The 12,654-nt window shown below is 44.6% G+C and overlaps 1 protein-coding gene across 1 annotated transcript in view; it reads left to right on the top strand.

Annotated features, from left to right (window-relative positions):
- Window positions 1-12,654, top strand: part of B3GALNT2 (beta-1,3-N-acetylgalactosaminyltransferase 2) — a 50,878-nt gene that overhangs the window by 32,274 nt on the left and 5,950 nt on the right. The window contains exons 7-9 of the mRNA XM_077751734.1: window positions 3,947-4,057; window positions 7,061-7,139; window positions 12,167-12,350. Of these exons, the coding sequence (XP_077607860.1) occupies window positions 3,947-4,057; window positions 7,061-7,139; window positions 12,167-12,350 (374 nt within the window). The remainder of the gene's footprint in view (window positions 1-3,946; window positions 4,058-7,060; window positions 7,140-12,166; window positions 12,351-12,654) is intronic.

Raw genomic sequence — 12,654 nt, 5'->3', positions numbered from 1 at the left:
AAATATTTTCTCCCATCCATAGGCTGCCTTTTCATTTTGTCGATGGTTTCCTTTGCTGTGTAGGAGCTTTGNAGTTTATTGTCAAATTAGTTTCCACATAACACTCAGTGCTCATCCCCACAAGTGTCCTCCTCCATGCCCATACTTGCTTTTGGTATTAAATAAAAAAATCATTGTCAAGTCCAGTGTCAAGGAGCTTACTACCTATTCTGTGGTGTCAGGTCTTATCATGTCTTGAAGCCATTTTGAGTTAATTTTTGTGTCTAGTACAAGGTAACAATCCCATTTAATTCCTTTGTATGTGGCTGTCCCTTTTTCCCAACACCATCTATTGAAGAGACTGTCCTTTCCCCGTTGTATATTCTCGCCTCCTCTTTTGTAAATCAGTTGACTGTACGTGTGTGGGTTTATTTCTGGGCTCTCCTGTTCTGTTGGTCTTTGTGTCAGTTTTTTGCCAAAACCATGCTGTTTTGATTGCAGTAGCTTTGTGATATAGTTTGAAATAAGGAAGCATGATGCCCTCTGGCTGTTTTTTTTTAATGTTTGTTTATTATGAGGGGAGGAGAGGGGGGCAGGGGAGAGGCAGAGGAAAAAGTGAGAGAGAGAATCCCAAGCAGGCTGTCCCATGTGAACTGGGAGATCATGACCTGAGCTGAAATCAAGAATCAGATGCTCAACCAACCGAGCCACTCAGGCGCCCCAGCTTTGTTCTTCAGATTGCTTTGGCTATTTGGGGTCTCTTTGTGATTTCATACAGATATTAGTATTATTTATTGTATTTCTGTGGAAAAGCCATTGGAATTTTGGTAGAGATCACATTGAATCTGAAGATTGCTTTGAGTAGTATGGACAGTTTAACCATATTAATACTTCGAGTCTGTGAGCTTGAATATCTTTCCATAGATTTCTGTCTCCTTCAGTTTCTCGGAAGGCAGTCTTAATGTCTGAATAAGTGCTTGCTCCTTCTTACCTGGACTCCTGGGATGCGTCCCCTTCTCCCCGTCAGTGGCTCTGGGGCTGTGCTGCTGCTCGAGTGGCCTTTCTAAAATGCAGCTATGATGTGTCACTCTGGGCTTGCAAACTTTTGCGCTTTCCACTGCCTTCCAGATAAGGGATAGACTCTCACAGAAGCCACAGGCAACCTTAGCCTACCTTTCCCCTCTCCTGCCCTCAGCCTTGCGCCTCGGCAGCGCTGAGGTTGTTCTGAACAGGCAGCGCTCTTTCAAGTCTGCCTTGTGATGTGTTATTTTGTCTGCCTCTCACTTGTCTGACTCCGATGCCTTCAAGACTTAGCTCTGTTCGCACCGTCATTTGAAATTTTGTCTGACCTCTGCAAGCACAATGACTTTCCTTTGTTACTGAAGGTATCATGGTACGTTGTGATGATCTGAAGATATGAGCTGGTTTGTTTCTTCAGATCTTTGAAGAGCCCAGAGCCTGCTATGTAGTAGACATTCAAAAGCTTAAAGAATGGCTTCTGCCTGAAAGAAGATTGACCCCACATTTATTTAGTTGTATACACTTGTTTCATTAAAATTTTTTTTCCTGATCATAAAAGTATGAAAAATATTTTTCACTGTTGAAAATTTGACAAAATAGAGAAAAGTTAACAGGATATGATGTTACCCATCTGTTTCCCAACATATTTGGTGTATTTCTCCCTAGTCTTGTGTTTTTCTTCTGTGGGATTGCTGTTTGTTTCTACAGAGTTGAGGTTCAGTGTCAAGTTGAATAGAGAGTTAAGGCCACCCAGGGAGAACATAGAAAAAATCCACACCTATTTCCAGGATAAGACCATGGATCTTTCAAAGGGACACTTCACTTTCTGCATTCTTCCCAGTGGTCATAAAGCTCTGTTGTGCTGGGCAAGGAGGCTGTGCTGCGTGGTCACTAACACTCTGTGCAGCCCCGTGAGGTTGGCATCATTTTCTCTGTTGTCGTGGTCAGGCAGTGACGACCCACAGTGTGAGTGTGAGGCCTGCTCTCAGAAACCCTAGAGCTGCTCAACGTGCATTCGGTGTCTCACCAACAGTGCAGATGAAGGACCCCTTAGCCGCATATAAAGTGACAGACTGCGTAGGGAATCCGGACTCTGTCAGTGTTTTTATCTGTTCTCACAGAGAAGCTGTAGTGCTTTAAAAAAAAACAACAACAAAAAACAACTTTCAAACCACTGGCCTAGCTTGTTGGACAAATAGAATTTTGTACCGTTTCCTTATAATCCTGGCTAACTGGGACACTAAAGCACTTTTATCTCTTCATTTTAATATGTGAAACTTTTAAAAGAATATTAAAGCTCTATCTTTTAACTCGTGCTCTAGAACAAAATTCATTCCAATTAATTTTGAGTTCGACCCTGAGTGAATATTTTTCGGGTGCCTGTTGTATGTCAAGCCATTCTAGGTGCTGGGGACCTGGTGGTTGATAAGATCCCTGCGCTCCTGGTACTTGCATTCTAGTGGGAGCGGTTTGACAATAGGAACGTAAATGAGAGCAGAGTGAGAGATAAGGGGTGTTAGTAAAATAAGGTTGATGTGGTAGAAGAAAAAGCGGGAGCTGCTTGCCTTCATTGGATCTCTGGAGCGAGCCTCTCCGAGGGGCTGACTGTGGAGGGAGCCTGAGCAGTGGAAGGAGCAGCTGAGCTCCCACTGAGAAATTAGAAAACCCTGGGATTTAAATGCATATCAAACCTAGGGCAGGGGAGTGTAACTCTCTAAGTCCAAAAGTTAATAGTAATAATCACAAAAGAAAAGCTTGTCGATTGTGACAAGATAAAACTTGCGGGCCTTTCAGAGTAAAAGGCGAAAGATTTATGCGATCTGAAGAGAAACCAGAGTATACTTGTGGACCTTTTAGTTTCAAACACAAAAAACCATAGTGTTAAGTGGCAAACAATTCTGAAAAACTATTTTAGCATATAATATATACACAGGGTCACTGATTACAAGATAACACAGATGAATAAGAAAAATAGAAAACTCTGTAGCTAGATGGCAGAGATGCCTGGATCCAGAATTCCCAGAAGAGACTGTATGATTTATAAACATCACTAGAAATCAAATGCAATTAAATGAAACATTTTTTAAAAAATTCGAAATTGATTCAAACTTCTTTACTTTTACCGATATCCCATACTTAGAAGAATACAGTGCAGTTGGTATTTTTGTAAATTGGGAAAGACACTATAAATTAGTATAATTTCCTTTTGAAAAAACAACTGGGCATTGTTTCCCAAGATTCATATAAAATATCTCTCTTCCTTGTCCCTGTAATTTCACCCCTGAAAATCTACCTTACTGTTAGGGAAAAATAAGCATTTAACACCAAAACATGATTTACTGGCTATTTAAAAAATTTTTTTGTCTTTAATGTTTATTTTTGAGAGAGACAGAGTGCAAGCAGGAGAGGGGCAGAGAGAGAGACAGACACAGAATCCGAAGCAGATTCTAGGCTCTGAGCTGTCGGCACAGAGCCCCATGCGAGGCTCAAACTCACGAACTGTGAGATCATGATCTGAGCCGAAGTCGGACGCTTAATGGACTGAGCCACCCAGGCGCCCCTCTTAGATATTTGATGGAGCCCAGATGTCTGCCAGCAGGGAGGGGTCTGTGTGACTTGGGATGCACGCACGCCGTGGCATGTTGGAGACTCATGAGAAAGGATGGTTGTAACAGCCGCAGTAGCGTCTGGAGGCGCTTCGGTGTAGTGGGAAACACAAACAACAGGGGAGTGCAGGATTGTACTTAGTTTTTTCACATGGCCATGAAAAAAAAAATGACACGGGAATATACACCAAAATGTCCACAGTAGTGTGGGTTAGAGTAGCTGGGATACACATTTTAACCAGTAGGTATTGGGGAAGAATCTAATTTCTCTTTAAAGACTTACTTAAAACCTCAATGACGACAATAAAGAAACTGACTGTACTTCATCTTTCCACAAAAAGAGCTTTGAAGGTACAATCGTGTGGGAGAGCCAAGACCTCCAAGGCCTCGTGTCAAGAAATCTCCACAAAGTGACCGTAAATGATGGCGGGGGCGTTCTCAGAGTCATGACGGTAAGCCCTCCTCCTTTATTGAGGTTGCTCGGCATTTTTAGCATTAAAAAATTTTTTTTATTGTTTTTATTAATTTCTAAGAGAGAGAGAGACCGCATGAGCAGGGGAGGGGCAGAGAGGGAGACACAGAATCTGAAACAGCCTCCAGGCTCTGAGCTAGCTGTCAGCACAGAGCCCGACGCAGGGCTCAAACCCACAGACCGTGAGACCATGACCTGCGCCGGAGTCGGCTGCTTAACTGACTGAGCCACCCAGGTGCCCCAAGGTAGGGGCCCTTTTAAAACGTGTGATATTTTATTTCTCAGTAATTTTTAAGCTCGCGTTCTTGAAGGACACCTGCTCAGTAGTATTTAGAACATTCATTCTCTCAGCCCCACAGCAGGACGTTAGTTAACATAGAAGGAAAATAAGAGGGAGTATCCGCTTTCATCTATAGTGCTGGGATCTCTGCCTCATGTTTTTCTTTTATTCAGATTTGCTTCAAATTTAAAACCGTGACAGGTGAATTTCTCCCAAGTAAATGCAGGGGGATCGGGTGTAGGCAGGCCTAAAACAATGAGCTTTAAGTAAACAAGTGGTGTTTGTGGTGGTGTCACACAGTCTTTCATTCTCCTTGATGCTCTGGTACAAAGATTAGGAAAGTACTTAGCATCTCAGTTCAGAAGCTTAGTATATTCTCGTTAATGTTAACCTTACGTGAATTAATTCCTGAATTTGAAATAAGTGTTATGTGGTATGTTATTACCCATTTAGAAGACCATTCCTGGCTCACCGTGGGACTTCTCGAGTGAAGGAGAAAGACATTAGATCCTCAAATTCATATATAATTACAGACTTAGCCTTGTGGATCGTGTTTAGGATCCCATTCTTTATTACAAAAAGTCCTTTCTTTAAGATAGAGGTTTTATGGAATTTAATTATAGTTTATTTCCAAGGCAGGTGCCTTTTATATGTTGCCTCCTTTGGGCGCCTGGGTGGCTCAATCGGTTAAGCACCTGACTTAGGCTCAGGTCATGATCCCACAGTTGGTAAGTTCGAGCCCCACGTCAGGCTCTGTGCTGTTGCCAGCTCAGAGCCTGGAGCCTGCTTCGGATTCTGTGTCTCCCTCTCTCTCCCCTTCCCCCACTCGTGCTCTGTCTCCCTCTCTCTTACTGAAAAAAATAATAAGAATAAATATTAAAATATATATATATGTTGCCTCCTTTTCTATTTATGAAACTTAAAAATATCCAAAATGTGTCAGAATTCTGCAGTATTAAGTTGGTTACACAAAAGGAAACAGATGACTTCTGAGTTGAGGACTAGGTTCAAGTGTAAAGACTCAAACGATCCACATTGGGGGCACACAGCTGTAGAGAGCTAGAGCCGGCTTAAACACTGAGCTAACCTTAAAAACAAGTCCAGTAACTTAGCAGCCTGTTCTAGGAAACCCAACGTACAAAATGAAAAGGTTTTCATCATAGATGCAGAAAGCTCCGAGCTTCCACGAATCTTGCTCCCTTGCCAGCAAGTGACAATGTCAGAAACTTTTATTTTTTTTTATTTTTTTTTTAAATGTTTTATTTATTTCTAGGAGAGAGAGAGAGAGACAGCGTGAGCAGGGGAGGGTCAGAGAGAGAGGGAGTCACAGACTCTGAAACAGGCTCCAGGCTCTGAGCTGGCAGTCAGCACAGAGCCCGACGCGGGGCTTGAACCCACGAACCGCGAGATCATGACCTAAGCGGAAGTCGGACGCTTAACCGACTAAGCCACCCAGGCGCCCCTGTCAGAAACTTTTAAAAGCCAAAATAAAAGCCAAGCTGTGGCCTTTTAGAGAGAAGTTCATAAAAAGTGCTATAACACAATGTAGGGCACGCAGTGAAGAAGTAGAGTGTCTAGGAGCTTCCACAGGACTGCAGAGCCGGAAACCGTAGCCTTCACTGTCAGTGGCTTCCTCCACATCGAGCCGCAGGCCGTATTGTACATTAAATGACAAGTTCCCGCAGTCACCTCAGGACCATGTCTGTCTGCGGCCCTGAAATGCTGCCCTGTGGCGCACAGCTGCTGAAAGGTCCCTTGGCATGAGGACCAGTGGGGCAGTAGCCGTGCCCATAGAAGCAGGGCTGTGAACTGGCCCTAGTGGGACCGTGGCGGCTGCTGGGTGGGTGCCTGGGCCACACGGGTATGTACTGCGCAGAGAAACCCCGCACCCTGGGCAAGGACACCGGGGAACTTGTGAGGTGGGGAGAGGTAAACCTTGATAAGTAAATGTCATCCAGGGGTGCCTGTGTGCCTCAGTCCATTAAGCATTGACTTTAGCTCAGGTCATGATCTCACAGTCTGAGTTCAAGCCCCGTGTGGGGCTCTGTGCTGAGCTCAGAGCCTGGAGCCTGATTTCGATTTTCTGTCTCCCTCTCTCTGCCCCTCCCCTGCTCGTACTCCATCTCTCTCTCTCTCAGAAATAAACATTAAAATAAAATTTTAAACTAAAATTTTAAAAAAACAATAAAAGGCCTTCCAATCCTCAGAGACAGAAAGGACCATGGCTGGCAGTTGGCACCTTCCATGACGTCAGTAATCGGTAGGGCTGCATCTGAACCGCCTGGTTAGAGGGGCTTTTCTCCGCGTGGTGGAGCCAAGGTTAAAAATGGGCCTACATGCATTTGAATTTGTGGCAGTTTTCCTGTCCAAGAAATCAAAGGTGGTAATAATTTTTTTTTTCCAGCAGTAAGGTTGGGCTGTAAACGAAGATTGGTTTTTGTACTCTTACGGTAGCAAGTTCAAGCATATATGGTCCTGTGTAAGCTGGAGACTGAGCACTGTATGGACTGCTGCATGCCCCCCGGTCCAGTATCGTGACTGGGAGAGCACCAGGGTCTTCCCGATCGTGCAAGTGCAGTGCATCGGCTTCATGGATGCATTTAGCTGCTGTGGCGTCACTGTCGGTTTTGCCAGATCAGTTTGAAATCAGAAGGAATGTATTCTCAGCAATGAAACACTGAGCGCTGCTGTCGTTTCTTGCAGGCTGGGGAGGGCGCCTTGCCCCACGGATTCATGGAAGGTGTGGAGGGCGTTGCAGGCGGTTTCATTTATACCATTCAGGGTAAGTGGGTTCTGGAAAGCAGAGGAACCCGAGTCCCTCGCACCTAATCTTACCCCATACTGTGGCGTGAAAGCTGATTTATTTTGTCACTTAGAAAAAAAGCTTTATTGATCTATAATTCACATTCATTTTACCCTTTTAAAGAGGTTAAGTCAGTGGTTTCTGGTGCAGGAGAGTTCTGTAAGTGTCTCTGCTACTGCACACCATTTCCGTCACTCTACAAAGAAGCCCTGTGGCTGTCAGCACACACTCTCGTTCTCCCTTCACCCCCGGTCCCGAGCAGCCATCACCTGCTCACTATCCTTTCTGACCTTAAATGTAAGGATGTATTTCTGGGCTCTAGTTCTCATCTATTGATTTGCATGTCTCTCCTTATACTGGTGCTGCACTGTCTTGACTACATAGTAAGATGTGACGTCGGAAGTGTGAATCCTCCAACTTTGTTCTCTTTCGAAATTGTTTTGGCTCTTCTGGGTCGCCTGCATTTCCATATGAACTTTAGGAACGGCTTGTCAATTTCTGCACACAGCCAGCTGGGATTTTGAAAGGGGTTGCAGTGAACGTATAGATCTTTTCGGGGAGCGTTTCTTCCTGACATTCAGTCTCTGATCCATGAACATGGTATCCTTCCATTTTTATCTCGGTCTTACCAGAGTTCTTTTAGTGGTTTTGTGGTTTTTAGAAACGAAATCTTGCCATTTTTTTTTTTTTTTTTTTTTTTTTTTTAAATTTTTTTTTAAATTTTTTTNTTTTTTTTTTTTTTTTTTTTTTTTTGGTTAAATTTACTCTTAAATATTCTTTTTTATGCTATAATAAGTGGAATTCTTTTACATTTTCTTTCTAGATCGTTTATTGTGAATGTGTAGAAATATAGTTGATTTTCATGTCCCTCTCGTGTGTTGCAATTCTGAATTCATGTATTAAGTTACTAGTTTTGTGTGTGCCTTAGGATTTTCCATATGCAAGATCATGTCTTCCGCAAAGAGTTGGTGTTTCTTTTTCCAAGCCGGATGCCTTTTATTGTTTTTTCTCGTCTAAGTGGCGTGGCTAGAACGTGTGGGGCAGTGCTGAGTAGAAATGGCAGTGTAGACATCCTTGTCTTGTTCCTGCTCTTGGAGGGAAAGGAAAGCATCCAGTCTTTCACCATAAAGGTGATCTTGACCTTGGACTTTCTTGGCCCCGTGTGGCTGCCTTTGGTTCATCCTCCAGCCAGGTAGGGACTTGTGCAGAACTGTGAGACCCTGGCCGTAGAGCTGGAATGGGCTCAGAGCCGCTTATCCGTCAGAAGGGAAGAACCTTGGCTCCCCTGATCCAGGCATGGTGCATTTGATGCCCGCATCTGTCCCTCTGTTGGAGGGAGCCCAGTCGACTCACCTTCCCCTCCTGATTCACAGGTACACTTTCTCCTCAGTAAGTGAATATTTTAACATACGCTGTTTCTCAGAGTACATGTTTCTTAAGTGCTTCTCCTAATAGATGGGTCAAGGATGGGTTTGTTAAAGATTCCTTTAAAACTTGGGGTCAGAAGCATTCACTTAAAACTCTAAAGGGAACTTGTTATGATGGAGTGAGTAGCTATGTTTGTCTTCTTGCATGATGCTTATTTCAATATCCCTCTATGAATCCCGGAGAATTCCATGTCAGTGATCTTTAAGAAAGAAAAACCATCATTGATGCAGTTGCTATTGGCCACTGTCCTGAACATCACTTATGCAACAAAGGTGCCCAGTCCTATTTCTGTCTTGACATCTCAGAGCTCTGCACACCACGGGTTCCTATAAAGGAACCACGACCCAGCTTCCCTGAAGGCTCGCAGTGAGCAGGGAAAACAGAGGTCACATTCCGAGGGGAGGGTCTTGGGGCCTCCCTTGATAGCACAGTGGTGAGGCTGGGGCAGACCCCAGTTCGGGACCTCTGCGTGCTGTTTGAGGATGCCCATGGGCTGTGGCCAGAAGCACCCTTAGTTATGCTGTTTCCTCCTATAAGTAGTTATATCCTTACATCACCACAAAGGATGGGGCTGTACATAGGTACGTACGTAGGTTTGGCCCATGAACTTGCCATTAAAAAATAGCGATTTAAAATTTAGAGATCCATGGGGCGCCTGGGTGGCTCAGTTATTGAGCCTCCGACTTGGGCTTAGGGCATGATCTCATGGTTCGGGGGTTCGAGCCCTGCGTCGGGCTCTGTGCTGACAGCTAGCTCAGAGCCTGGAGCCTCCTTCAGATTCTGTGTCTCCCTCTCTCTCTGACGCTCCCCTGCTCACACACTTTCTCTCTCTCTCTCTCAGAAATAAAACATTAAAAAAATTTTTTTAATTTAGAGATCCTTACTTAATTCCAGCCCAGAGATTTTACATAAAACCATGAGACCACACTGCCCTGGAAGGTATCAGCCCACCAGGAAGCTAGCTAATAGTCCAGCCCTAGGGAAAATTCAGATAAGGAACTTAGGCAGTTTCCTAAAGCAGCACAGACTTGGTGGCTCGCACACCATCCGACTTGAGTATCTAGTACCTTCCTTTCTTTTGCCAGTTCATTCAAGTATGTACCACCCAGAGCCTTTAAAAACTAGTTTGAGGGGCCCCTGAGACTTCTGTCACTACACCATTCTACAAGGAACAGCCACTGTACTCTGGACAAAAATTTGTCATAATTTTTCCATCACGGAAGCTAAAGGAATAAAGTTTGGGTGAGGGGAAATTTCTTTCAAGGAAGAATGGAGTAACTCAAGTTTTAGGCTAAAGAAATGAAAATGAATAGATGTCTTCTTGTGTACTGGGTGCTGGGTACATCTGAAAATCTGAGTATAAATGAATTTTTTAAAAGCAGGATCTAAGTGCTCTTCAGAACAGTCACGTGGCAAATTTTGTTGGGTGTTAGCATCGCCGTCCGAGCCGTACCTCAAGCTACAGAGTTGAAATCTTTAGGATTGGAGCTCAGATGTCTGTATCTTAACAGTCTCCCTAGATACAGATGTGATGCTTCCAAAAGCTGAAAGACTGTAAACTCTGTGGTTCTTTTAAGTAGCACCTGGACAGATCACCAGACTTAAAACACACACACCTGCCACTTGATGCTGTTTCTCAGAGACATGCAATATGAAACAAAATGTGTGGTTTTTCATCTGAAAGGCCTATGTTTAATTTCTGCTCTCTCACAACCGTTCTCCTGTTCCTTCAGTTTTCTGACACTTTCACTTGCCTTCAAGTGTTAAATCATATATATTTATCTTTAAAGCTCAAGGATATTACAGTAGAAGAGCTGGGGGAGACATGGGGTCATTTGGGCCTGTGTCTCTCAAAGGGCAGAAGCGTGTGGTCCACCTGCTTCAGTTCGAGGGAGTCACATGTTAACGACGCAGAGTCTTGGGCCCCACCCCAGACCTGCTGAATCTACAGGCTCGGGCCTGGGTGTCTGTATTTCAGTGAGGAGTCCTGACAACCACATGGCCCACCTCCTCCTCTTCCCGACAAGTCGACAGGCCTGGAAATGCAGAGCTTGCCCAGCAGTCAGCGGCAGAGGCAGAAATCAAGTTCAGGCCGCCAGAACCCCATGTGGGCACAGAAGGTGGGGGGCCAGATGACTGTGCCGTTTCCTGTCCCCACCCCTCAGCCCCTCACTTTATCACAGAGTTTTCTCTGATTTGATCGAGACATTTGAGAAAATCCTGGCCCAGTGAAAAAATTGCTACCTGAAAGCGACAGGATCTGAGGACAGTCCCTGCCCAGACGTGACAAGTGGTTCCTGAACTTGAGCGATACTAGATGTCTTTTAACACATTTGTATTATGAGATTGCCCAAATACAGCAGAAATAGAGAGTGCTGTAATAAACATGCATGTACTTACTACTCAGAATTAACAAATGTTCACATTTTGTCCTACTTCTTTTTTAAATTTTTTTTTATTTTTTGAAGGAAAAAAAAATTTCAGATACAGGTGGAGCCTGCTGGCTTCCCGCTGTGCCAGCCCTGCCCCTCCTTCCCCTGGGAGAGGATGCCACCGTCCTGCTGCCTGCACCCTCCCGTCCCTCTGCTTTCCACCCCATGTGTACTTATCGTTAAATGACATGCGGTTTTGATGAGAATGTTTTAAACTTTTTTTTATTAATGTTTTTATTTATTTTTGAGAGCAAGAGAGATAGAGCATGAGTTGGGGAGGGACGGAGAGAGAGGGAGACACAGAATCTGAAGTGGCCCCAGGCTCTGAGCAGTCAGCACAGAGTCCGATACCGGGCTTGAACCCACGAGCTGCAAGATCATGACCTGAGCCAAAGTTGGAAGCTTAACTGACTGAGCCACACAGGTGCCCCTGATGAGAGTGTTTTAAAAATTGATTCTATGGCATCAGATTGTATATATCGATTAGCAATAAATACACTTTCCTCCACACCATTCTTCAGTGCCATCCATCCCAACATGCAAGATCAGGGTAATGTTTTTGTTTTTAAACCCTATTGATGCCTTAAGACCGGCAACCATCCAGTCCCTGCTGCTTTTTTTTTTTAATGTTTATTTTGAGAGAGCGCGCACAAGTGGGAGATGAGCAGAGAGATGGGGAGAGAGAGAGAGACAGAATCCCAACGGTCCACGCTGGTCAGCGCAGAGCCTGATGCAGGGCTCGATCTCACGACCGTGAGATCATGACCCAAGCTGAAATCAAGGACGCTTAGCCGACTGAGCGCCCAGGGTAATTTCTTTAACAGCTGTCCTCTGTGATGTGGATGGGCCATATTTTCTGTTACTAACAGTGCGGACGGAACATCGTTGTGAGCACATGAAATACCGTCGCTAGGGCTGTGTCTGAGTGGCCTTTCCTGGGCCACGTGGTGTGCACGCCTTGTGCCGGACGGGCTGTATTGCTCTCCACAGAGAGCGCATGTGCGCATCCAGGCCGCGCGGAGGGTCCCTAACAGCCATGCTGCGCTAAGTACCTTGGGGAAGGAGCGCCAGTGCACATAACGTTGCATGTTTGGGGCCGCCGTTTGCGATGGCTTGTTTCTCCAACTCTCGGCTTTTTCTTTGTAGAAGGTGATGCCCTCTTAGAGAACCTTCACTCTCGCCCTCAACGACTTCTTGACCATATGAGTAATCTCCACAGGGAAGATGCCTTACTGAGGGAGGAGAGCAGCGTCTACGACGATATAGTTTTTGTGGATGTTGTCGACACTTACCGAAACGTTCCTGCAAAATTACTGAACTTCTACAGATGGTAGGTTGTAAAAACTGTTGGGCGGGTAGAATTTGTATTGTTCTTTGGATGTAGAAACAATTTATCGGCATTAGACCAATGAATTTTTTTTTAAGTTCATTTAATTTTGAGAGGCAGAACATGCATACAGTACAGGTGGGGTAGGAGCAGAGAGAAGAGAGTGAGAGCAAGAGAGAATCTGAAGCAGGCTCTGCACAGATAGTGCAATATGGGGCTCAAACTCACGAAACGTGAAATCATGTCCTGAGCTGAAGTCAGACGCTTAACTAAGTCTCCCAGGATCCTCCTAAATTTTCTTTAAAGT

This window comes from Crocuta crocuta, unplaced genomic scaffold (assembly GCF_008692635.1).
Source record: "Crocuta crocuta isolate KB4526 unplaced genomic scaffold, BGI_CrCroc_1.0 scaffold59-1, whole genome shotgun sequence".
Lineage (NCBI taxonomy): Eukaryota > Metazoa > Chordata > Mammalia > Carnivora > Hyaenidae > Crocuta > Crocuta crocuta.
Note: the sequence above shows the minus strand (reverse complement) of the source record. Positions and strands in the feature narration are given on the sequence as shown.